Source organism: Sceloporus occidentalis, unplaced genomic scaffold (assembly GCF_023333645.1).
Source record: "Sceloporus occidentalis isolate IW3139 unplaced genomic scaffold, rSceOcc1.0.p SCAF_3, whole genome shotgun sequence".
Classification (NCBI taxonomy): domain Eukaryota; kingdom Metazoa; phylum Chordata; class Lepidosauria; order Squamata; family Phrynosomatidae; genus Sceloporus; species Sceloporus occidentalis.
Window position 1 is genome coordinate 29,591,470 of NW_028316983.1, and position 24,884 is coordinate 29,616,353.

At 41.5% G+C, this 24,884-nt stretch overlaps 1 protein-coding gene across 1 annotated transcript in view; it reads left to right on the forward strand.

Annotated features, from left to right (window-relative positions):
* Positions 1-2,492: 2,492 nt before the first annotated feature.
* HNF4A (hepatocyte nuclear factor 4 alpha) overlaps positions 2,493-24,884 on the forward strand; it is a 41,953-nt gene continuing 19,561 nt past the window's right edge. The window contains exons 1-4 of the mRNA XM_089518512.1: positions 2,493-2,613; positions 15,083-15,257; positions 18,888-18,982; positions 23,148-23,254. Coding sequence (XP_089374638.1) covers positions 2,493-2,613; positions 15,083-15,257; positions 18,888-18,982; positions 23,148-23,254 — 498 coding nt within the window. The remainder of the gene's footprint in view (positions 2,614-15,082; positions 15,258-18,887; positions 18,983-23,147; positions 23,255-24,884) is intronic.

Genomic DNA, 24,884 nt, shown 5'->3' on the forward strand with positions numbered 1-24,884 from the left:
TGTTCATTTTCCATCTCAAATCATAACTAAAGCTTAAAAGCAGTCGCCCCACTGCAGGGGCAGACTGCTTTGCCGCTGTGGAGCGGCAAAACTACAAGCCCCAGAGTTCCCTGAGGCTTGTCCGGCTCCTGATTGGCTGTGGGGGCCGGAAGGGGTGGCACTTCCGGCCCGGGATGCTCTAGGAGCCGGACTCGCTGGTGTGGGGCTTCCGGTCCTCCAAGGCTGCCCATTGGTGGGCTCGGTCTTGGGGGTGGGGCCCCGCAATTTCACGCAGAGGGGAGGGGCCAAACAGTATAAATTGCTGTTCGGAGGCCTCTCCACCTCAGTCGGCACTTGGCTCCGAACAGGGACGGAGCGAAGCATTGGAAGGGAGGTAGCCTTGAGCTTCTCCCGCCCGCCCACCGCTGTTTCAGGTGGTTTTTTGTCACAACTGTTCGGCAGCATAGGCCAGGATCTGAACGTTGGTGGTACCAGGGCTATGGAGTTCTGGTTTGGGAGTCACAAGGTACCCGGGGGCGATGAGCGAAGGCGTCTGGCCATTGCGGGGGCCAGAACGCAGGTGCGCCTCCCGGTGACTAGGGGCTTTGTGAATTGGGGAACGCAAGGCATGGTTTGCGCTCAAGCGGTGTTCCTTAGCCCCTAGGTCATCCCAAGCACCGGGTAGGGACCCGGCTTTGGATAATCAAACAACAGCGGGTTGTTTGATTGCACAGATCCTGACCTTATGCTTTGTGCCAACCCTACCAATGGTTTAATAAAGTTGTGGCCTTTCTCCCATGTTGGTGTTTTGTGGTTATTTTGACAAGCACATACAAGGTAATACATTTTACCAGTAATCTGTTCACCAAATGAAGCATTGAACACCTGTATGGTGTCAGTGAGAGCCAGTGCAGTGTAGTGGTCTGAGCATTGGACTACATCTCTGGAGACCAGGGTTTAATGCCCCTTGGACATGGGGAACCCCCTCCCCCCGTGACCTTGGGTGAGTCACACATTCTCAACCCCAGAAAACCCTGTGATAAGTTCACCCTAGGGTTGTCATAAGTCAGAAATGACTTGAAGGCACACAGCAACAACAATAACTATTATGTCGGCACATGCATCAAAGTTAAGAATGAATTTTTGCTTCAGCTGTAGAGAAAACAAGAGTGAATCCTACAACATAAGGAAAGGGTTCTTTGTACATGCACTATTGTTTTAGAAAGTCCATAAAGTGTTAATATGGGGTTTCTCTAAATTCTACCATATCCTTTTCTCTGGATGCCTTAAACTATATTTTTAAAGTCTCAACTGAAGCTATAAGTTACTGAAATGCTAGAAATTTGGGGACTGGAGAAAAATTTAAGGGGAATGGCAGATTTCTTATTTGTGTGGAGGAGACAATGCCCTCATGAAAGGGCAGAAAACTATTAGCTATTTACTTTGTACATTGTAAATGCCTAGGCTCTTAACAGCTGAGTAGAGGTAATGTCAAGTGGGGAAGTGGTTTACAGAGCAGGTTAATGACCATCTGCCCAAATGCTACTGCCCTGAGCCAATTTGGACCTCTCACTTTTACTTCTAAGCTTTAAAGGGGGTAACCTACTTGTTGGTTTCTTGTAGATTTATAAATTTATTGCCTCATGTATCATTTGACTGACATCTCATGCACTACCACAGCAGGGGAGAATCACAAGGAAGAGGTTATTTGGCCCACGCAAGGTGTCACTGCAGGAAGGAATCCACCAAATGTACAATTAACCCATTTTACATTTGCGTGCCTAGCCCTCAAAGATCTGTTTTAGGTAAATGCTGTGGAGTGAGAGTTGTTTATAGTGAAGTCAGAGCCTGTAAAACCATGGGTTTATGGGGAAGTAAAATGAAAGTCTCACATTGTTCCCATATATGACAGTGTGTAAATTACAGTTCTGCTGACCTTCACCAAACAGAGAGACAACAGGGTGTGGAAGAAGAAAGAGAGTGAAAAAGAAATAGATGGAGTAAGAACAGCAAAATGACAACAAAGTGGAAATGTGGGGTGGAATTTTTCTATATTGCAGATTGGTTGTCTGATTCTTACAGCTTTAACTGGAAATAGGTCTATCCTAACTGTGTACTAGGTACAGCACATCCTGGGAAGGTTTCGTCCAGAATGCTTGCCCCATTGCACACCTTTTGCACCTGTCCCAGGGCTGAAATTGGCAAAACGCTGCTGACTAGCCCAAAAATAAACAGTAAACAAATGGGGGGGGGGGGGGAGAAAGACAGGAAGGGGAAAAAAGACGAAGCAAAGCAGTATACACTAGTGGGTGAGATGATTAAAGATTAACTCCCCTTGCCTCCTGCCTCCACCCCTCTGGGTAGTATAGGCCTTGAGGCTCAGCAGATCCTTTCAGAGAATTATTTGAAATAAAGGCCAACAGATAGGGGACGCCAGCAAAATCAGTTGGAGAAGTTGGAGGGGCCAATAACCTCTGGCTGCAGAATCACTGCAATCTAGGCAGTGTTTGCTGATGATAATGCGCCTTTCCAAAGCCCTGATAGACATGGAGATGGCAGATTATAGTGCAGCTTTAGATCCAGCATACACAACTCTAGAGTTTGAGAACATGCAAGTCCTGACAATCGGCAATGGTAAGTCAGCTCAGGGCTTTGCTCTTCTCTACTAAAGTTTGGGGTACAGCGCAGTGAGGCAGTGAGAAATTAGAGAGCCACCAGTATATGGGGAGCAATAGCAGCTACTGGACACTGGGGAGGCTCTTTTGATATGTTTCCTTCATTATTTGACTCAAGGAAAACCTTTCCTGGTGGTGGAGGTTCTTCTTCTCTGTACTCAAACCTATTACCTCTTTATATGGCAAGTTTTTGTTTAACCAGTGTTTCACTTAACAGTGACTAGATGACACTTCAAGGGATGGGTGCGGTATTGAAAGCTAAAGAGTATTACAGTTTTCCTCCCACATTTTGTATCTGGCTGTGGAAGGCATAGAAGGTAGCATGGATGGTGAGCATATGGGGGAAAAGGAACATTGTTTAGAGATGGGTGATTGCATCCTGTGAGAGGGTTTGGGAAGGTGATGGTGATCATGATGAGGATGATCGTGGGAAATGATGATAGTTCATATTTATAGCCCGCCTTTGTTCCAAAGACTGCCACTCAGGTGAGCTGAGAAATGTAGCAATGTCATCTTCTCAGCTTAGATAATTCTGCAATATAGAGGCCCATTATGAACACACATTTCCTCTATATTAAAAAAAAATATCCCACATATTTTGGCTCATTATCTCGTGGGAGACTGCAGTGAGAGTGACAGTTGCTGCAGGAGTAAGGAAAGGTTGGAAAAGTTGCGTGACTGCAATCTTATGCATGCTGACCTGGGAGCAAGACCCCCTGAATACAGTGGGGTTCAGTTCCAAGTTAAATACTGATAAGATTAGGCTTTGTAGTGATTTCAGCCAATACCATCTAACATTTATATCTCTGTTGTTTTGAGAGTGCAAAGAACATTGCATGTGTCATGTCTGCAAAAGTTATAAAATCTCTGCATTTCCACTCCTAGTAATGTTATATGTACATATTGCACCAATTATTATTTGTACCTATATTATTTTAATTATAAATTTTGAATCATGATAATTGCACTTTTATAAGTTTTGTTATTTGGTTTCTTGAGGTGCTGTGTTCTGGGGAGTAACATAATAATCATTGGACCCATACAGACAGGCCAAAATAAAGCTGCTTCGGGTCACTTTGGAGGTATGCTGTTTAAATGATGCATGCGTCCTAACAGGCCAGAAGCCGCGCCAAAGCTACATTGCAGTCCTTAGGACTGGAGCGTAGCTTTGGTGTGGTTTCCGGCCTCTTAGGATGCATACAGCATTTATACAGCATACCTCCAAAATGATCCGAAGCAGCTTTATTTTGGCCTGTCTGTCTGGGTCCATTGTTAATTCATTTAACAGCTGTGTTTTGTAGGGCCAAATTATTTTTCTCATGTTAATGAATTAACTAGGGGTGGGTGGGTCAGTGGGTGTGTGGGTAAACTAAGAGCTATTGTCCTGCTGAAGTCCTCCTAGCAATTTTCAAGGTGTTTGCAGACCTAACTGTCTCACAGAACAAACTGTTAGACACATACGCCACCACTTTTCAGAAACCTTTACCCATTTTGTGGGTGGCCTGATGAGGTACTTTGAAGTAGTCACCTTTTCAGTGGAGTATTGTATCTTGCCTTTAGACCAACACGATTCAAAATCTGTGTGGAGAATTTTGGGAAAGTAAAGCTATTTTTTCCAGACTTCCTATAGTTTCAACATTTGCTTGGTAGACTTCCACAACATTGTGCCCTCTATGTGTGTCTAAAACTCACCATCATCCCTGGCCGACATAATCAGTATCAGGGAAGGTTGTTTTGTAGCAAGGGGCTATGGCCACGTACCATCCAGCAATCCTTTTGCCTCCCTGGCAAAGAAAGTTTGTTGGAGTTGTTGCCTTCTTCCATCATTGAAATGGTTTGAGAATCATTTGTGTTAATATGATCAAAGAACACTTGTTGTACCAGAGGTCACTGAAAAGCAGGTATATTACTAATCTTAATGTAATTCAGAAGCATGTTGTACATTAATTCTCTAATTTAGAAATGTATATTCTGTAATCCAGATTTACACAATGTGGTGTCTTCCAGTTCTTTTGAACTTCTGTTCCCATGGTCCCAGCGAGTATGGCCCATGACCAGCAATTCTAGGAGCTGTACCCCAGAACATCAGATTGATTTGAAGTGCAACTTTAGCCACAATTTCTGGAAACTTTTTAGTCTTAAATTGCTTCTGCAAGTAGAAAGTTTGCAATTAGTACTTCATACTTCATACTTACAGCTCTTTAATAAGCAGAACATCTATTTTTCAAAATCATGAATGCAGGTCTCTTGCACATTCACTGAATATTACCTGATTATTGTGTTTTGCTTGATTATAACTCTCTTCATTTTGGAGGGCCTAAAACCATCTTCCTTACTTTGGGATAGAATCTAGCACCTTTGCTAGCATGTACCGAAATTCAAAGTGTTTCAGTATTTGGTAAATAGTATGTAAACAAGAGAAAAACCTCATTTATTTGCTTTGTTTTTTAAAAAGTACATTCTGGCTTTGTGGGGAACTTTTTGTTTCAAAGTATCTTCCAGATCTTATGAAAATGGCATCTTAGGTTCTCACTATTATCACGTTGCCTACAGTACAAATGTAAAAGCCCGTTATTGTTGTTAAACAGAGAACTCCAGGAGTTGCAATTTTATAGCAAGGAACGGTAATTCTCATAATAAAAGGGCCAGCATGGTGTAGTAGTTTCAGTGTTGGGCTATGACTCTGGACTGGAGACCAGGATTTACATCCCTGCTGAGCCATGGAAACCCACTGGGTGACTGGGCAAGCTATACTGTCTCAGTCTCAGAGGAAGACAAGAGCAAACCTCCTCTGAACAAATCTTGCAAAAAACAAAATAAACCTCTCTGTGGTAGGGTCGCTTTATGGTTGCTGTAAGTCAGAAATGACTTGAAGGCACACGGCAACGAAAGTAATTCTCAGCAGTCTCTCAAAATTGCAGTGACCAGTGTTATCTGAAAGGCAGTCTCAGTCTTGTAGATATCACCTGTGCAACTCCTGTTCCCATAAATCTATTTTCTTATGCCAAATATATGTTAGATTTTGAAGGGTCTGGTATTTTATTTAGCAGTATAAGCAAACAAACAAACAAACAAACAAACAAACATCTACTGCATTGTAAGCAGACTTAATAGGCTTAAAGTAGCCCATTGAAATCAAAGGAACAAATGTGTTGTAATTTATTTAAACTCATGTGCTCTGACTAAGACTGAAGCCAACCCAGTCATTGTCGTCGTCATCATCATCATCATCTCCTCTATCTATTTTTTTCTGATAGATGTTCAAGGGCTAGCTTTGAAGAGCAGATTTTTTTGTGTAACCCAAGTCCATGAGCCAATTATCAATACTAAATCTTTCAGCTTATGACATACTAATTCCTTTTGTTTTCAAAAATAACAACTGGCAGTCAAAAACCAGTCATTAAAAATACATAGAGACAAGTGAGCAATAAGAATGGTAGGATCTGAGTCATTAAAATATAATCAAACCAGGCAAGTAATAGCTAAGCAACTGTGCTATCGTTGACATAAGTTTGAAAGGTAGGAGGTTACTCTTTCAAATAAATAATCATAATAATAGCTTTACAATGTATTTGGCTCATTTGCTATAATTCCCTCGCTCCCAACCTGTGTCTTCCCTTCTACCCCCAGCTCCATTTGGATGGGATTTGGGGAAACAACCTTAAAAGCAACAGTTTTATGGCAACTCAAAATAGTTAATAGATTTATTGTAACATAAACTTGTATGGACTACAAGCCATATGAAAATATATTATTCATGCATGCGTATGTGTGCATTTGTGTGTATGTGTGTGAGAGAAAGAATGACAAATAATGGGGCCAAATGGTTTTAAAAAATGAAAAGGGCATGAGACTAAATCCAGTGTCATGATAGCACTGGCTCTAGAGTTATAAGATTGAAAACTAGAGAAGGATCTCTTATTTTTAATGGTAATGTAGAAAGGGAATTTCAGCAGGTGTTGCTTGTCCTTTCCTGTTTTCACTCTGGCAACCCTATTTGTGCATTACAACCTTCTTTTCTGTCCCTTTGCTGCCTTCTGTGGTACCTGAGGATGTGCTCCAGAGGGCTTCTCAGACCTCCAGAGATGGATTTAAGAGTCAATGGAAGGGTGTGCAGAGGGCAGAAGATTGCTCCCTTCTCCTTCCAGTAGCAGAAACAGTTCTGTCAGCCAAAGAACCCTGGGCCCTTTCAAACTACACAGTTATAGCATGATGATTCCACTTTAATGCCATGGTTCCATCCTATGGAATCCTGAGATTTGCAGTTTAGGGAGGGGTAGTTAGAATTCTTAGCCAGAGAGTTTTATTGTCTCACCAGACTACAAAATCCAGGATTCTCCAGAATGCATCCATGGTGGCTAAAATGAAATCACACTTTTGTAATTCTAAAAGGGCTTCCTATTCAGTCTTAGCCATAGTATGTGACAGGTCAATGTAAAGCTTAAAGTGTGCACAAGGTTGGCATAGTGATCAGTCACAGCATCAACTGCTAGAAACACTAATTGCAGCGACTGCAATTAGAAAGCAAATTATGAGGGCCCCCTCACCACCAATCTCTGGTCACATATATGCACACTCTTTCTCTGCTCATTACTTATGGGGCCATTTCTTCTTATATGTAGGTCCTTGCATGCCTAGATCTGACAAGGTTTCACTTCATGCACTGTCACAACGTAATGACATGATAATACCTGTCACTAGTCTTGTTCAACTAGATGTTAACAGGAAAAGACAAAAGAGAGTGGCAGCAGGTCTCTCCTAATGTGTTAGGAGACTCTGAGAAATGTAAATAATAATGTAGTTTAAAGCTGTTCATGCTGGGTTTAGATTTGTGGCTTGGGAAGACTTGATCCAGTTCAGAAAATATTGTTTGCGAATAGTCTAATTATCCCTGATAAGGCTGACATAGTTCTTTTTGCAAATCGTTGATATGCTGATATCTTTAAACCAAGAAGATTGTAAATTATTTGGGGGAAGTGAGTATGACTGAATTCCCACAGCATTCCATACTGGACTTCACATTGGTTCAGAAAATATGTTGCCTTGTTTTATAGTACATGGGAGCATTTTCCCCAATAGCCTTGGCAAACAAGTGATATGACTGTATTTAACAGTGAAGCAGCTTACATTTTTGTATTCCTTAGTGGGTCATATGAATCCTCATAAATTTATAATTCACTCTAGCCTCACAAAACTATTAAATGGCACAAGAATAAGAAATTTTATCAACTGCATTCACAAATAATTATAGATGTCTACAGCATATAGTCTACTATTAAGCTCTACATTAACAAATTTGCATACCAGCAGTTGTTATATGTTTGGAGAAAACACACCACAGTGTGCTTCTTAAGCAGATACAAGAGAAGAGTAAAGTGAAGTAAGAAAGACCCCAGTGCATCTAGACTGATTGCAAAGTGCCAGATTTTGTTTCTTTTCTGTCTGATTTTATCTTGAGTTGAAATAAACCAACCTTGAAAGCTGATATCAAAAGTCTCTAATTGCACTGGGAGCTGATAGAAAATGTTATGGGATAAATAAAATATGTATGGATCTCCAAAGAACAAGAACAGGAACAAAACATGGGACTTTCTGATATTTTAATCAGTCTTTATCAATTCACAACACAGTGAAGCACTGACTTCAGCAGGTCTGGTAGGATAATGACTGTGATTTGTATTACAGCAAATACTTTTATTGTCCATCTCTCTTTCCTACTCAATCAATAAAATTATTGAAATACTTCATGGCAATTAATTGTGATATAATGGCTTTCAAAGAGATAACCAATGGCTATCATGGCTATCAATGGTTCAGCTAGGCAATTTAGACCCTGGATGTAATGATCCTTTCAACAGTCATGTATATTTACTTCATTTATAAATTTTATCTTCAACTTTGCTGATATAAAGACTTTTTGCATGTACAGTAATAGCATGGCACACTAAGAAATATACAAGACTGGAGAAGTGAAAGATGATGGGATCCAGAGTGGTGTATTAGTTTGAGTGTTGGACTCTGGAGACCAGGGTTCAAATCCCAGCTTGACCATGTAAACCCCTGGGTGACCTGGGCAAGTCACATTCTCTTAGCCTCAGAGGATGGCAGTGGCAAACCCCTTTGAAGAAACTTGCCAAGAAAACCCCACAATAGGGTTGCCTTGGGGTCGCTGTAAGTCAGAAATGACTTGAAGGCACACAGCAACAACAGAGAAGTAAACAATAATGAGATAGAAGAGGAGGTGTGAAAAAGTGGTGGAAACAGAGTTTAATAACAGAAAATGAGGTCCGGTTGACTTTTGCTCTAACAGCATGGAATTCACTCAGATCCAACAAAGGAAATTCATGTCCAGAGTCCCTGGCTGGATTAGATCTGTGAATACAACATAATCAAAATTATTTTGACTCCTCGATGGTAATCATTTAGTTGCTCATTTACATAGTCCAGCTATACATACAACAGTGTGTGACATGCATACAGGCCTACTGACCAAAAAGGGTCAAAAAGTTCCCTTTTTGGTCTATATGTCTCAGCAGGATGAGTCTGTGGACCAGGGAGGGCCATGTTGGTTGGGAGTTTTTGAGAGTTATAATCCAAAAGGTAACTTTCTCAAGTTCTATAGCTGGCTCATTGCCCTATGGCCATGTATCAGGGTTCTGCATACAATACCTGATTCTAGGCATATAGCATGCCATGCACTGATGTACTTCCACATGTGATATAGGAGATTATCGCACTGCGTTCTGAGACCGTTCTCATCACGTGATGAGAACGGAACGCATTTGAGTATACCGCACGTATGTGTTCCAATCGGGTTCTCAGAACGCTTAAATGTGTTCCAAATGTGTTCCAGGAGGGTACAGATATGAATGTGTTCCCAGAGAGCTGAAACGTGATGAGAACGTTCCAACAGAAGTGTGTGCGATATTCTTATGTGTTCTCAAATCCGTTCTCGCATTCCTCCGTCTCCTGATTGGCTGAAAGAATGACAGGCAGGGAGGGAGGCAGGCAGGCGAGCGACTGCAGTGAGGGAAGGTGTGTGTGTGTGAGGGGGGAAAGAAGGAGGGAGGGAAGGGAGGAAAGTTGGGACAAGTGAGAGAAGAGGAAAGAAGGGAAAGAGAGAGAAAGAGAGAGGGAAACAGGGGGGCCAGAGCAGAGAGCAAGAGGGAGAGGGTCTGGCTGCTTCTGCGGGGGCCTCTAGTGTCATGTACAGCGGGGCTCCTGTGCTGGCAGCCTGCAGGAGGCAAGGATGGCAGGGATGCCCAGGACCTTCTCCTCCTTCCCTCCAGGAAGGAACCCACAAAAGCTCCTCTGTTTGGAGCAACACACAAAAGCAAGCAAACAACTCCCAGAATTCCATAGCAAAGAGCCAGACAAGAATTAAAGCGGGGAGGGAAGCTCACAGGCCCCACCTGGAATATTGTGTCCAGTTCTGGGCACCACAATTCAAAAAGGAGCGTGTCCAAAGGAGGGCGACTAAAATGGTGAAAGGTCTGGAAACCATGCCCTACAAGGAACGACTTAAGGAGCTGGGGATGTTTAGCCTGGAGAAGAGAAGATTAAGAGGTGATATGATAGCCCTGTTTAAATATTTGAAGGGATGTCACATTGATGAGGGAGCAAGCTTGTTTTCTGCTGCTCCAGAGACTAGGACCCGGAGCAATGGATGCAAGCTCCAGGAAAAGAGATCCCACTTCAATATTAGGAGGAACTTCCTGAGAGTAAGGGCTGTTCGACAGTGGAACACACTCTTTCCTCAGAGTGTAGTGGAGTCTCCTTCCTTGGAGGTCTTTAAGCAGAGGCTGGATGGCCATCTGTTGGGGATGCTTTGATTGTGATTTCCTGCATGGCAGAATGGGGTTGGACTGGATGGCCCTTGTGGTCTCTTCCAACTCTATGATTCTATGATTCTATGAAGGCACACATTACATGCGCACACACACAGGAGGCAAAAGGCTGACAAGCAGCCAAAATGGGGAATTGGGATGACAGCAGAGGACTCTTCTTTTCTAACCGGTTTAAAGAGCTGCTATGGCTGCCGGGGCTCTGCCCTTGGCCCAGTCCCCTCCCTGGCAACTTGCTTTCCTTCGGCTTGAAGAGACCTGCATGGAGCTCCTCCTTCTTCCCAGCCTTGCAAAGGAGGTTTGGGATGTAACTTGCAAGGCTCATCTCTCCTCATTTCTCTTTCTCCCTGCCTTCCTCCCGATCCCTCCTTCTTCCCTCCCTTCCCTCCCTCCTCCTTTCCCCCCTCTCTCTCTCACACACACCCCTTCCCTCACTGCAGTCGCTCGCCTGCTTGCTTTCCTGCCTCCCTGCCTGTCATTCTTTCAGCCAATCAGGAGACGGAGGCGGCCTTGGTGGAATATGTTCTCGGAACGGTTTCAGGAATCGCTGTGCGGTAAAATGCAGTTCTGATCACGGTCTGATCACGTTCTAGTTTACTAATGCAGTAATATCTGTTCCAGGAACGTTCTCATCACGTGATGATAGGAACGTTCTCAGAACGCAGTGCGATAATCTCCATAGTAATAGAATCTATTAATAACAAATGTTATATATGGTTTGCATCAAGGAGAATTCTCAATAGGAGAATTAACTGGCATAGCATGATCCACCTATTTTCTATGGAGTAGGAAGTCAAATAAGTATAATTTTAGAAACGGGGGGGAGGGGAGTATGGAATAGAAATTTCATAATTATACAGGATATAAAATAGAACAAAATGTCATTACTTATACAATTTGTATAAGAGAATGGGAAGGATAAAAGAAGAAAAGAAGGAGGAAAAAGAGGAAGGTAAGCAGGTGCTTTGATGTGAAAGTACATTTCTCATGGATGGAAAGATCAAGAAAGTATGAGAGGGTATGAGAATCTGAAATGGAGGTATGAGTAAGTAGAAGGAAAAGATGAAACAGAAGAAGAAGGAGGATAGAGAGAGATGAAGAATTAAATAGAGTAAGAGGGGGAGAGATAAGCGAAGGGAAGTAAGAAGAAGGAAAATGAAGGTGAATAGAAAGAGACATGAGAAAGAAAGAGGAAGGAAGATATAAGAGAAAGGCATGGAAGGAGATACAGGTAAGAAGGTTAAAGGAGAGATGAGAAAAGGGATATGGAAAGAAAAAGAAGGGGGGAAAGAAGATAACAAAAAAATTAAAAAATGTTGACAAGAAGAATAAGGTAAAAGAGTTAAAACTCAACATGATTTAGGTACCTGAAGAGTACATCAAGATGGGATACTATAAAGATTAATAGAAACATGTTGTCTTACATCTGTGAACAGATCCATGATTTAAATCTACAAAACCATTTTGAGAGCATCTATGTAAAAATTAAGGGGGAGAGAAACAACATTAGGAGGAACTTCCTGATAGTAAGGACTATTCAACAATGGAACAAACTCCCTCGGAGTGGAGTGGAGTCTCCTTCCTTAGAGGCCTGGATGGCCATCTGTCAGGGATGCTTTGATTGTGATTTCCTGCAAGGCAGGGGGTTGGCCTGGATGGCCCTTGTGGTCTCTTCCAACTCTACGATTCTATGATTCTATGATATATTTTATTCATAGAACAACCTGTATGACAATGAATAGTAAATTTTATTAGTAAATAGTGAAAGATCAACATGCTATTAATATTGTAGTAATGTAAAGCTTGATGTATTGGTTGGAAAGATATTTATACAACTATGTGATATTATACCATGTTTATTGTGTTTCATTATGTGAAGATAGCCAATAAAGAGAAATGTTTAAAAAGAGAGAGAGAGGAGGAGGTAAAATCTTGCCCTTCCCAACAGTCACAGGAAAAAGGAAATTGATGCATCCTCTCCTAGCTTGTGTGTTCTTCCTCATTAATAACTTTTACCATATTGATAACACTCCCATGTTGTTTGACTACAAGTGTCCCAATTTTCATCTGTGAAATGTTAAAGGATACGTTGTTGTTGTTTGTTATTGTTGTTGTGTGCCTTGAAATCATTGTTTTTTACTTATGGTGACCCTAAGGTGAACCTATCACAGGGTTTTCTGGGACTGAGAGTGTGTGAGTCCCCCAAGGTCACCCCATGGGTTTTCATGGTCATGTAGGGAATTAAACCTTGGTCTTCAGATTTGTAGCCCAGTGCACAAACCACTACACCATGCTGGCTCTCTGTTATATCCATGGGATCTATGCAAGTGTTGACTTGTCATTCAGCAGTTGGCTCAGTCGTTCTACTTTAACTGGGAGGAGCATTTGGATGTAAGACATGAAGTCCCCAGTTGCAGCCTCATTTCTATCATTCCAACCTTTCACTTTCAGCCTCATCCTCTTTATCTGCAGTTGGAGGGATAACAATAGTGACTTATTTTACAGGGTTGTAGCAAGGTGTATATATCTAGATAAATTCAAAACAAACATTGTGAGTAACTGAAATCCCCATGTGCTGTCTGGCAGGATAGAGGTTGTAATCCAATACAGCTGGAGGATGTCACATTTGGGAAGGCTATACTATATGTATTTAATAGTACCTTTCTGCTCTATGTATGTCATAGGATCTCAAGGCAGTGTACAAGTTAAACAATATAAACAATTTAAAACAACAAAATAATTTCAACAAGATAAAAACCTGTATAACAACTGAACAGTTTTAAAAAGGTCAAAAGGTTGAAACAGCTAAATCATGTATGTGCACATTCAGAAGCAAATTAATTGCCCAAGGCTATGGTGGTTTGACTTGTTGCTTGTAAGAAACCAATGTCAGCAACAAGGAAAAGGTGCCGCCTTGAGTCCTTATATTGTGAGAAAGGCGGGATATAAGAAAATAAAATAATGATTAATAATAATCATCCCACAACAGAGGCACCACAGCAGAGAAGGCACTTTTCCATTTCTCCACAAAAAGTTTCTTGCACTAGTGACAGACTGAGGAAGGCCCCAATAGCCTTGGGTAGGCATACATTAGGAGAGGCACCTCTTCAAGAAGCCAGATCTTAAGCTATATTTTTTTAAAAAATATTGCCATTGTTGCTACTGTGAGTTTGCATATCCCAGGGCTATTCCAGATTGCTTTAAAGAAGCATGAGCTCTCATGATGCAGCTCCTTGGTTTTTACTGAGTTTTACTGGTTGTTTTCTCTTGATGGCCCTCTTCCAACTCTATGGGGTTATTACTCTGCATCTACAAATTCCATGCTTTTCGAATCTGTAGCAATTTCTTGGATCCACATTAGGGCTCTTCAAAAAAAATTTTAAACTGGGACATGGTTTGCTGAGGTTGTGCTGTGGTTTGAAGGGCAAACCTTTTCCCTGGAACTTTAGTTGTTGTTGTTGTTGTTGTTGTTAGAATTATAGTTGTGTTGTGTGCCTTCAATTTGTTTCCAACTTATAGTGACCCCAAGGCAAACCTTATCACGGGAATTTCTTGGCAAGATTTGTTCGGAGAGGGGCTTGCCTTTGCCTTCCTCTGAGACTGAGAGAATGTGACTTGGCCAAGGTCACCCAGTGGGTTTCCATGGCCTAGCAGGTGTTCAAACGTGGCCTTCCAGCACACAAACACTACACTATGCTAGCTCTCAAAACTGAGAATGCAAAAGTACTATTTCACTGTTGTCCTGTAGCACTTTGACACTAAGTAAAAAATTAAAATATGGAAAGCAAGAGAAGGGAAAGTAATGTCTTTGTTCCAATATTATTTGGAATTTAAAAAGAAACCCACTCAAGGATGGGAGCAAAATGTTGCAGCTATTGTTGGAATGTGCCAGAAAATTGTCCAGAACAAAAATATTGAGACAGAATTTATACTGCTATTGGCTGCTGCATTTGTTGCTGTACCATGGTATGGGGGGCAGTTCAAATTAGCAGGGGACATTTCTCCTCAGAACAATCAGTGGCAATTCCCATCATGAGCAGCAACATTGTATTCCTACTGAGTTTTTTTTGTTTTTTTTAAACCCACTATATCCAAGATTTATCACAGAAAAAAAAAAGATTCCTATGATTCTGTAACTGTGGTTCAAACCGGGTTCTTTGCACATTGATCCTCCTCCTGACTGGATGGAAGTAGTGAGAAGAGGTATGAAGGTTGTCTCCAATTGTTATGTTATTGCTTTATAATTGTTTTAGACAATTGTTATGAGATCTGAAACTGAGATGGGGCTCCTTCCCCTTCCCGCCTTTTACAGACTGCATGTGAATGTCAGGCATCACCAAGCATCAGTCTTTGCTGTGAGAACACTTGCTTTTTTCCATTCATATGGAAGATCTACATGTCTGGATTTTTTTTTTAAAAAAAAAAGAGCAAGAACTAGGGCAACAAATTCAACAACCTCCTGACACATTTGCTGCAACTAAAAGTGTCTCCATAGCAGTTGCTTTGTTTTCTTTGCTTTGCTTTGTTTTCAGTCTCTATATCAGTTGTCTCACTATTCTCCATCCTGTCTCCCTTCATCAACAGAAACCTCCCCATCTGAAGCAGCCAACCTCAATGCCTCCAACAACATTGGGGCCAGTGTGCTGTGTGCCATCTGCGGAGATCGGGCAACAGGGAAACACTATGGAGCCTCCAGCTGTGATGGCTGCAAAGGGTTTTTCAGGAGAAGTGTCAGAAAGAACCACATGTATTCCTGCAGGTAAAGCAGGCAAAGCATGACCCTTAAAACTGAGAGATAAATGTGCTAGGATGCTCCCAGGAGGAGTCCTTCCAGGGCTGCCCAACAAAGACATTAACTGAAAGATGTCATATAGCTATTTTGTCAGTTCCTTCTTAGGGCACTTCCAGATCAGTGGTTCCCAGTGTTTGGCCCTCCATTTGTTTTGGACTTCAGCTCCCAGAAGACCAAGCCAACTTGACCAACTATCAGGAATCATCATGTCAAATCATCTGGAGGACCAAAGGTTGAGGACCTTTTTTAGAAAAGAAAAATTAAGTCTCACGAAGTATTAAGACTTTCCACTTCTTTTTGCATCTGCATCTTCACGGCTTGGCATCCACTCTAATTTATTGAAATATTATTGGTTTCTTTTCCTCTCTTTCCCCCTCGCTCTCTCCCCTCTTCTCATCCCTGGGGTAACCCTACTATAATAACATGGGAGAATAACCAGTAGAATGAGATGGAACAATTATTTCATAAAAGTATGGTTTGGAGATGTTGTTTTTTTAAACAAGAGAAATACTGAGGATAAGCATAAAGAATTGAGAAACAGTTGAAGGAGCTGGATGTGTTTAGTTTGCGGAAGAAAAGAATGGTGTGCATTGGTGATTCTGGGGGGTGGGATGACACATAACAGTACTTGTCAAACACTTCAAGCACTGTCACAAAATAAGAGGAAGACTGCAGGTTCTGCCACATTACAGAATTACAGCAGTGTCATTTTACTATAACTGCCATAGCTACATTGTACAGCATTCTGGGATTTGTGGTTTGGTGAGGTGCTAGGGTGAGAATTTTAGATGCAGCGTGGCATAGTGGTATGAGTGTTGGATCTCTGGAGGCCAGGGTTCAATTCCCAGCTTGGCCATGAAACCCACTGGGTGACCTTGGGCATGTCACACTCAGCCTCAGTGGGAGAACAAAGGCAAACCTCCTCGGAACAAATCTTGCCAAGAAAACCTCATGATAGGTTTGCTTTTGGGTCTCCATAAGTCGGAAATGACTTGAAGGCACACAGAGAGACTGCAAATCCCAGGACTGCATAGGATGTTGCCATGGCAGTTAAAGTAGAATCATAGCACTATAATTTCGCAGTGTGAAAGGGCCCCTTGTTCTCTGCTGACACATTTGAATCATGGATTGAGTAAGGTAATTCTTCCTTCCCCACCATTTTAGGATAAGCCATCCTCTCTGCTTGCTCCATGAGCTACCACTGTTTAGAGAACAGGACAAGACGTAATGAGCTTAAGCTTAATAGAGTGTAGATTTTTCATGAACATCAAGAGAAACATGTCGATGGTAAGAGTACTTCAACAGTGGAATGATTTAACAAGAGGGTGGAGAGGGGAGGTTTTCCCCTCACTGAAGTTTTTCCAGTAGAGTCTGGATCTGTCACTGATGGTCTAGCTCTGGATTTCTTGCACTGCGTAGAGACATCCGCACCCAGCTTTGATGCTATGATTTTATGGAAGCCATTTCCAGAAGGGCAGCTGGGTTAGTCTATTACAGCAAAACTAACAGAGGTATATGTTCAATACACATTTATACATGTCTGATAACACTTCATGGCTGCATCTTATGGAATGCTGGGACTTGTAGTTTAGTGAAAGACATAGAATTCTTTGGCAGGAAGTTCTCATCCTGGAATAGACTAGAGCTCTATAGCTGAGAATGCTAGGTTTCTCACTAAACTACAAATCCCAGCATTTCATAAGATGAAAAAGTGACATATCAAATTGTTAGAAAAGTGTAGTGCAGATCTCACCCAAAGAGTCTTATGGTAGCACCACTAAAAGTAGTGAATTTCTTAAGATGCTCACTGAAGCCTGTACCATCATAAATTTCTTAGCCATTGAGATGCCAGAAAGCTCTTCATTGTTTATTATGTGATTTGATTTTCTCACAGAACATGCACCCCTCTGCCAACATAAAATCTTTAATTTATTTTTGCAATGTTTTTCCCACTAACTAGCTGAGGAAGTCTTTAAAAAAAGTATTTTTAGATAGGATAAATGGAATCCCTCTAGATAAAGGCAACAAAAAGAAGAAATACATAATGCAAGGACCTTCTCTACACATTTACAACTATTTCACCTCAGAACAATGTCACTTAAGTCAACAAGATAGCTCTGAAATAAGCAGGCTGTGGATTTAAGCTTCAACAATACTCTCTAACTCTGTGAATTGTTTGACAGAGGGAAGGAATTAGGAAAGAAACCTATTGTTTGTGTGTGTGCGCGCGTATGTGCCTTCAAGTTGTCTGCTGACTTATGGGAACCCCAAGAATTTCAGAGTTTTCTTAGGCAAGGACTACTCAGAGGTGGTTTTGCTTCCTCTGAAATATAGCTTATAGCATGTGGTATTCATTGGTGGTCTCCCATCCAAGTACTAATCAGAGATGACCCTGCTTAAATTACAAGATCAGACAGGATTTGGTACCTTAAGGTATTTAGACATATTAGCAGCACGGAAATCTTTCATGCTGCCTTCTTCAAGTTGGCATTCTCTAAACTGACCATTGTGGTTGATAGCAGAGGTAACCCAACACATCTAGAGGGCTTGGCACTAGTTTAGGGGATCTCTTTGGGACTGATGAGTCTGTCTAGCACAGTTCCGTCTAGCACAGTTCCATCTAATCTGATAGGAAGTGGCTCTTGAGAAGAGATAATTCCCACCTGTCTGAAAGCCTTTAATCAAAGGTGTGATGGAAGGCATTTAAGAGATTCCACATTCAAAGAATGGGCAAAATTTAGTGCCTCAGGCTCTTAGGATGTGCTCATCACTTTGCCTAATGAAAGAGCCCACCTTGGCTCCTCAGCTGATGTATCTTTTCTTTCTTTTTTCCTGGGAAGGGCAAGAGCCTGCCTTGTCCTCTCCTCTCCTTCCTGCTAAGTTAAGAGCCTAAATTATTATTATTATTTTTACTTTGTTCTCAGTTTTCAGCAATTGAGGTAAACCCAGGATAAGGGGAGAAGGTGGGAGGAGGAGAGAGAAGTTGAGACATTTTAAAAGCAGCTGAGAAAGTGGGTTGGCAGAGGATTAATGGAGGCAGTCCTTCCCAAGCTGGGACAGTTGAAGTGTACCATATCTTCAGTGCATGGTGTTGCAGGAAGCTAGCCTAATTCCTCACAGTGATGACCAATATTAGAGGCTTAGAGAACATCATCCTCTAAGTCAGGAGTGAAGAAGGTATGTCTTATGGGCGGGCTGGGTGTGACCTGATCCCTTCTTCCACTTCCTCCAAGACAACCACCCCCAATTCCCAGTTTACAAAGAAATCTGGCAAAAAAATTATTACCCCCAAGTGAATCAAATCACATTACCTACCCCCTCCCCCTGTGTCTTTAACCAGTCTTCTTCAGTAAATAAATAGATAAATAGTAAAAAAAAATCATCTCAAAATGCAGGAAGTGAAAACCAGTAGTTCTTCTGAAAAAAAATTCCAAAAACCTAAACTACAGCCCACATAGGATGCAGGGGCAAAAGTTCAAGCCACTCACATTTGCCCACCTTGGCCCTAGGGATTATTGTTACACCAAATTGAGTTCACCCTCAGGTATGTCTTTCAATCATTTCCTTTCTTAACTCCCTCCCTCTTTCTCTTCCCAGGTTTAACAGGCAGTGTGTTGTAGACAAAGACAAAAGAAACCAGTGTAGATATTGCCGGCTAAAGAAATGTTTTCGAGCAGGAATGAAGAAAGAAGGTAAGTGCCTTGATGGATCTCTGACTTAAGCTAAAGTCTTGTCATACACAAGCCACACGGCATAGTCATTGGGCCAAATTGTAATTTGGAAACATCCTTGGAGGGTGGAGGGTGGAGCCAGGAGTGTCATTGGGGAGTGCAGGGGGTACAGATCGCACCGATACCACTACTCTCCAAACGTCTGCCTTTTAACAGAAATGGACTAATGCATTCACCCACGTCCCTTTAAAATCTGGAGCTCAGCAGAAGAGGTGTCAATGGGGCAGGGTAGAGAAAGGAGAGGCCTCATGGTTTTTTAATTTAAAAATTTTACTTATTTAAAATTATCTTGAAAAGCATAACATCTTATCTGTTTTTCACTCTGTTAACATGAAACTATGTAAGTGCAGGGTGACCAGACATCCTCTTTTTCCAGGACATTTCCTCCATTTCAACCTTCTCTCCAGGAGGACATTCAAAATGTCCTCCATTATGATCATGACTACAAAGCATGAATGTATATTTCCATTAGTGTTTTTAGCTTTTATTGTGTAATGGCCTACATTTTTCTTGAATGTCCAACATTTTGCGATACCTCCTTTTCAGTTATGACATCTAGTCACCCTGTGTAAGTGTCAATACATTTAGCCTAAGCTTACAATATTGTAATTCAAATGTATAATTTTAGTTTTGCTAGTTGTTTATGTCACAACTATTGCCTTTACAAGTAACATTAATACAAAAAACATTGCTAAGGATTATGTGTGGTGTGATATGAGAGGAGGTCAATGGAAGGGTGATAACATGAGGTACCACACCGAAGGATACCTCATGGTATCCCCCTTCCATTGACCTCCTCCCATATGCCACTGGGTAGAGCTAAGGATGGGGGTAGAGTCAAACCAAGGTGGTCAGAGTCTGGTGTAATTCTGACCAATTTGACCAAATAGGCAAGGTACTGCTCAATTCTATTCATATTTACTCAAGGTAACTAGGAAGCAACAGCTTCCCAGGTTGTAAAACAGAGCTCAGATTCATGCAACAGTTCCCTGAGCTTTCAGTAAGGTTTTATATGGCATCTCCAACCTCTAATTAGAAACAACAGCAGGATAATCTTACCAGTCAGATGAGAATCCTTAATGAGTGTAGCCCAGAATATGGCCCAGAGATTCTCTTCCTCACCAAGTCCACATATGTTTAGCTTCAGAGATGCTACAGTATCAGGTGCTCATAGTTCATTTCTTAGCTTATCTGTTCCCCAGACTTAAACAATTATGACTCTGGAGACCAAGATTCAAGTCTCTACTCAACCATGTGTAATCTTGGGCAATTCACACTCTCTCAGCCTCAGAGGAAGGCAAAGGCAGAACCCCTCCTGAATAAGTCTTACTATGAAAACCTCATGATAGTCACAACCTTAGGGTTGCCGTATGTTGGAAACAACTTGAAGGCTCACAACAACAACAAAGTCTGAAGACTCTACCAACAAGGATGCAATTCATTTAGAATATAATAAGAATTCAGAATATATATTTTTTATTTGATAGATGCTTTCTGGTTGTGTATAATGTAGTAGTATCTAGTGGTGTGTATAATTCTTCATTAAATGTTAGGCATGTAGATGTGGACTGAAATTGGAAGGAAGGAAGGAAGGAAGGAAGGAAGGAAGGAAGGAAGGATAAATAAATGAGATCCTGTATCATATAGCAACAGCAAGTACATTTCTATACCACTTATCAGTGCACTTAAGCACTCCCTAAGCAGTTTACAATGTGTAAGCTAATTGCCCCGGCAAGCAGGGTACTCATTTTAGCGACCTCGGAAGGATGCCAGTCTGAACTGACCCTGAGTCCCTGTCTGGTATTGAACTCACAACCTTGTGGTTTGTGAGTGAGTGGTTGCAATACAGGCATTTAACCGCTGTGCCACTAGGCCTCATTGTGAATGTGTCAGTCTTCATGATGCTCTTTAATGTAACACAGGTTTTTGTAGATAAGAATAGGTTTTGGACTTTAAATACTTACATATCAATAAACCTTTTCATAGTCAAAGTAACACAAGGCTCTTTCTTTTATTAGAAGGGACTAATGCAACTAACCCCAAGATCTTGAACCTATATGTCTCTTTCTTCCCAGTTGCACCCTTCAGTCCAGGCATTTCTGAGAATATGGCTTAGGTTTTCCACAAAGGATAGAGGAATCCTCTTCTCTCTCTAAAGCACTCACTCATCTTGTATTTGTCTGTTAATATTCAATAGAAGTTACATTAGGTCCATGACCAGCTAAATACTGAGTAAACATTTAGAATATATCATGCCGTGACTGAGCTCTTGGGATCCTGATAACACACGGCATAACCTTGAGCGCTCCTATTAACAGCAGCTGACTGTGGGATTTTCACTTCAGTACAGCCTCATTATAGCCTTATTATCAAGTGCCATGATGAGATTGGAAAATAAATCTGGAGAGGCACAGGCGTAATAATAGCACTCAGATATCATTTGAGGCAAATATTCTTGTGATTAGCCCTTGAGGGGATCAATAACTGCCCAGTTATAATTGGTGCTTCTATGCCTTGGCAACCTAGTCGGACTCTGAGGAAGTTGGGGGTGGTTACAAATATAGATCACAGAAGAAAGTGAAATGTAGAGTGTTGGGAGAGAAAGGTGTACCCAAGAAATCAAGGGGCTGGAGCACTGCTGTTGCAAGCAAAGGCAATTTTCAGTTTAATAACAAGAACAAAAGAGGACCGAAAGGGGCTTTGTTAGAAGACTGTAATATCATGCATGATGTGGAGTTTGGAAAAGTTACTTTCTTTGGACTACAGTCAGCCTTCTGGATCTATGGATTCTTTATCCACAGATTTAAGCATCTACAGCTTGAAAATATTTTAAAATACATGTAAATTACAAAAAGCCAACCTTGATTTTTCCATTTATATAAGGGACAGCATTTTACTATGCTGTTGTATTTAATGGGACTTGAGCATCCACGGGGGCTTCTGGAACAAAACCCCAGTGAATACCAAGGACCCACTACACTATTCCAAACATATGAGGCAGTTGCTTCCCTCTGGTAAGTGAAAGGGCCAGTCCTGGCCAGCCACCGCTTCTCAAGAGCAGCAGCAACAACAGCACCCAGGGAAAGAAGCTGATGGGTGGATCAGTAAAATTGACAGGATTCTGTGGGTGAAAACATGGCATGTAGAGACTAGAGGTACACTGCACAGACACAACATATCTGTTCCCTGTGTGATCCACAAAACATAAGAAGGCTGAAAATTGGTTAGAAATGGCAATCAATCATTTTTTTTTAATGGCACAACTTGAGCTTGGAGGAGCTTCTAAAATCCCTCAGCCAGTATTAAAATTTAATTCCAACACCAACATGCCATAGATGGGACTGTGCTCTACGTCTCATTGTTATGAATGGGGTTTAAGATAATTTAAGATAATTATGACTAAGATTTATCCTAGGAATGGGAATCATGTGGCCCTCCAGATATTGTAGGACTCCAAGGCTCAGCTTTCCTTACCATTTACTATAATGGCTAGTAGCCCAACCTCTGGAGGGCCGTATGACTCCCACCCCTGATCTATCCCATTGCTTTCAAGGGATTTAGCTCTGATAAACTATTCCTGGTTACCCAGTCCTATTTATTAAATTCCATTGGTCATACTTCTATGAAAGTGGATTTAGGCAAGGATATACTTCTCATTTATTCTGGCTATTTCATACACATGTCTAATTTTGCCATTTATTTTTGTCTTCCTCAAATCTTTGGAATAAGATCAATGGCATTGGTAGCAGCAGCAGCGGCTGTGTGTTTTCTTTGCTCTTTTATAGTCTTTTATGCCACTGCACAAGCATTCTTCCTCTCAATGATGTGACTTCTTTCTTCCCATCTGCAGAATTCCAAGCCCCCTAAATCTGTTCTGGAGGGTCTTTCAGCCCTCCATAATAGAATGGGGAGCACAGAAGCTTCAGAGGGATAATGTAATCACTCTTCAGTGGAAGCTGGCTGGTGGAAGTGGCTAATTGGATACATTGCTGTTATCTACAAAGTTTAGAATATATGTGAAAAAGCAATAGCATATATATGAGAGAGAGATGATTATGAAAGTGTATCACTTTGTTTTGTGTTCCTTTCCAAGAGCAATGTAACATGGCTCTCTCTTTATTTGCAGCTGTACAAAATGAACGCGATCGAATCAGTACCCGGAGATCCAGCTATGAAGACAGCAGTTTGCCTTCTATTAATGTTTTACTGCAAGCAGAAGTACTTTCCCAACAGGTACTTCTTTCTACTTTGTAATTTGATAGGGGCCTCTGCATGACTTTCAGTTTCTTTCTGTCTTACTGTCTTTTCAACAAACATCTGTAAAAGGAAAACCACTTTCATAAATCATACATCTCTTACACTGCATTCCTGTTGCAGTGCAGTCCAACACATCTGGAGGAGAGCCAGGTTTACAAAAGCTGTACTTTTTGTTGTTAACTACCATCAAGTTGACTCCAGCTTATAATGATCCTATGAATGAGAGACCTCTAAGTCACCCTATCATCAACAGCCCAACTAAGATCTTGCAGACTTTTGATTGAGTCTATCCACTTGCAATGTGGTCTTCCTCTTTTACTACTGCCTTCTTTCTTATATTTTCTAGTCTTGTCTTCCCAGAGAATGTGCAAATTTTGACAGCCTCAATTTAATCATCTTGGCTTCTACAGAGAGTTCATGTTTGATTTGCTCTAGTACTTATTTATTTGTCTTTTAGCAGTCCATGGTACCCACAGAACTCTTCTCCAACGCCAAACTAAAATGAGTTTATTCTGTTCCAAGCAGCTTTCTTCATTTCCCAGCTCTCACAGCCATACATAGAAATAAGAACTACAATGACATGGACAATCATGACTTTGGTATTCAACAATATATCTTTACACTTCAGGATCTTGTTTACATTCTTCATAGCTGCCCTTTCTAGTCTCCATTTTGATTAATGACTGAGCAAAGGTGTAGGAACTCTTTGACTATTTCAAGAGGTGTGTTGTCTCCCAGGGGCAAAGATCCATGATGTGACAGAGAGGCTGACAAGACTGGTCAAGCCTACTGACCAGTACCCCTTCCTTTTGGTCCATGTGGGAACCAATGATACTGCAAGACACAGCATTCAGAACATCAAAAGGGATTACGAGGCGCTTGGTAGGAAGCTGAAAGGAATGGATGTACAGGTTGTCATCTTGTCTCTTCTGCCAGTTGAAGGGCATGGTCCAGGAAGGGAAAGGAAAATAGTGGCTTCGCAGATGGTGCCGCCAAGAACGATTTGGATTCTTTGATCATGGGCTGCGGTTCCATGAGGAGGGACTTCTTGCAACGGATGGGTTGCATCTCACGCTAGTTGGAAGAAATGTTTTTGCCAACAGTCTCAAGAACTTGATCAGGAGGGCTTTAAACTGAGTTCTGTGGGGAAGGGAGACAATATTAAGGAAGGCGAAAGGGCTGGAGAAAATAGTCAAACAAACATAGAGAAAACAAGAAAACAAGTGCAAGGACCCAACAGTGGGAGGCAAATAAACTTGCACAAGCAACAAGTAAATGGGACCCATGGTCTGCGATGCCTCTACACTAATGCACAGAGCATGGGAAATAAGCAAGATGAACTTGAACTCCTAGTACAGCAAAGCAAATAGGATATAATAGGCCTCACTGAAACCTGGTGGGATGAGTCCCATGATTGGAATGTGGAAATAGAGGGGTCTAACCTTTTTAAGAGAAATAGGCCAAACAGGAAAGGAGGAGGAATAGCACTATATGTCAGAGATATTTACACCAGTGAAGAGATCCAGGACATCAATCAAGGAGGCCAGGTGGAGAGCATCTGGATAAGAATCAAAAGGGAGGGAAACAACAAGGATGGTATGATGGG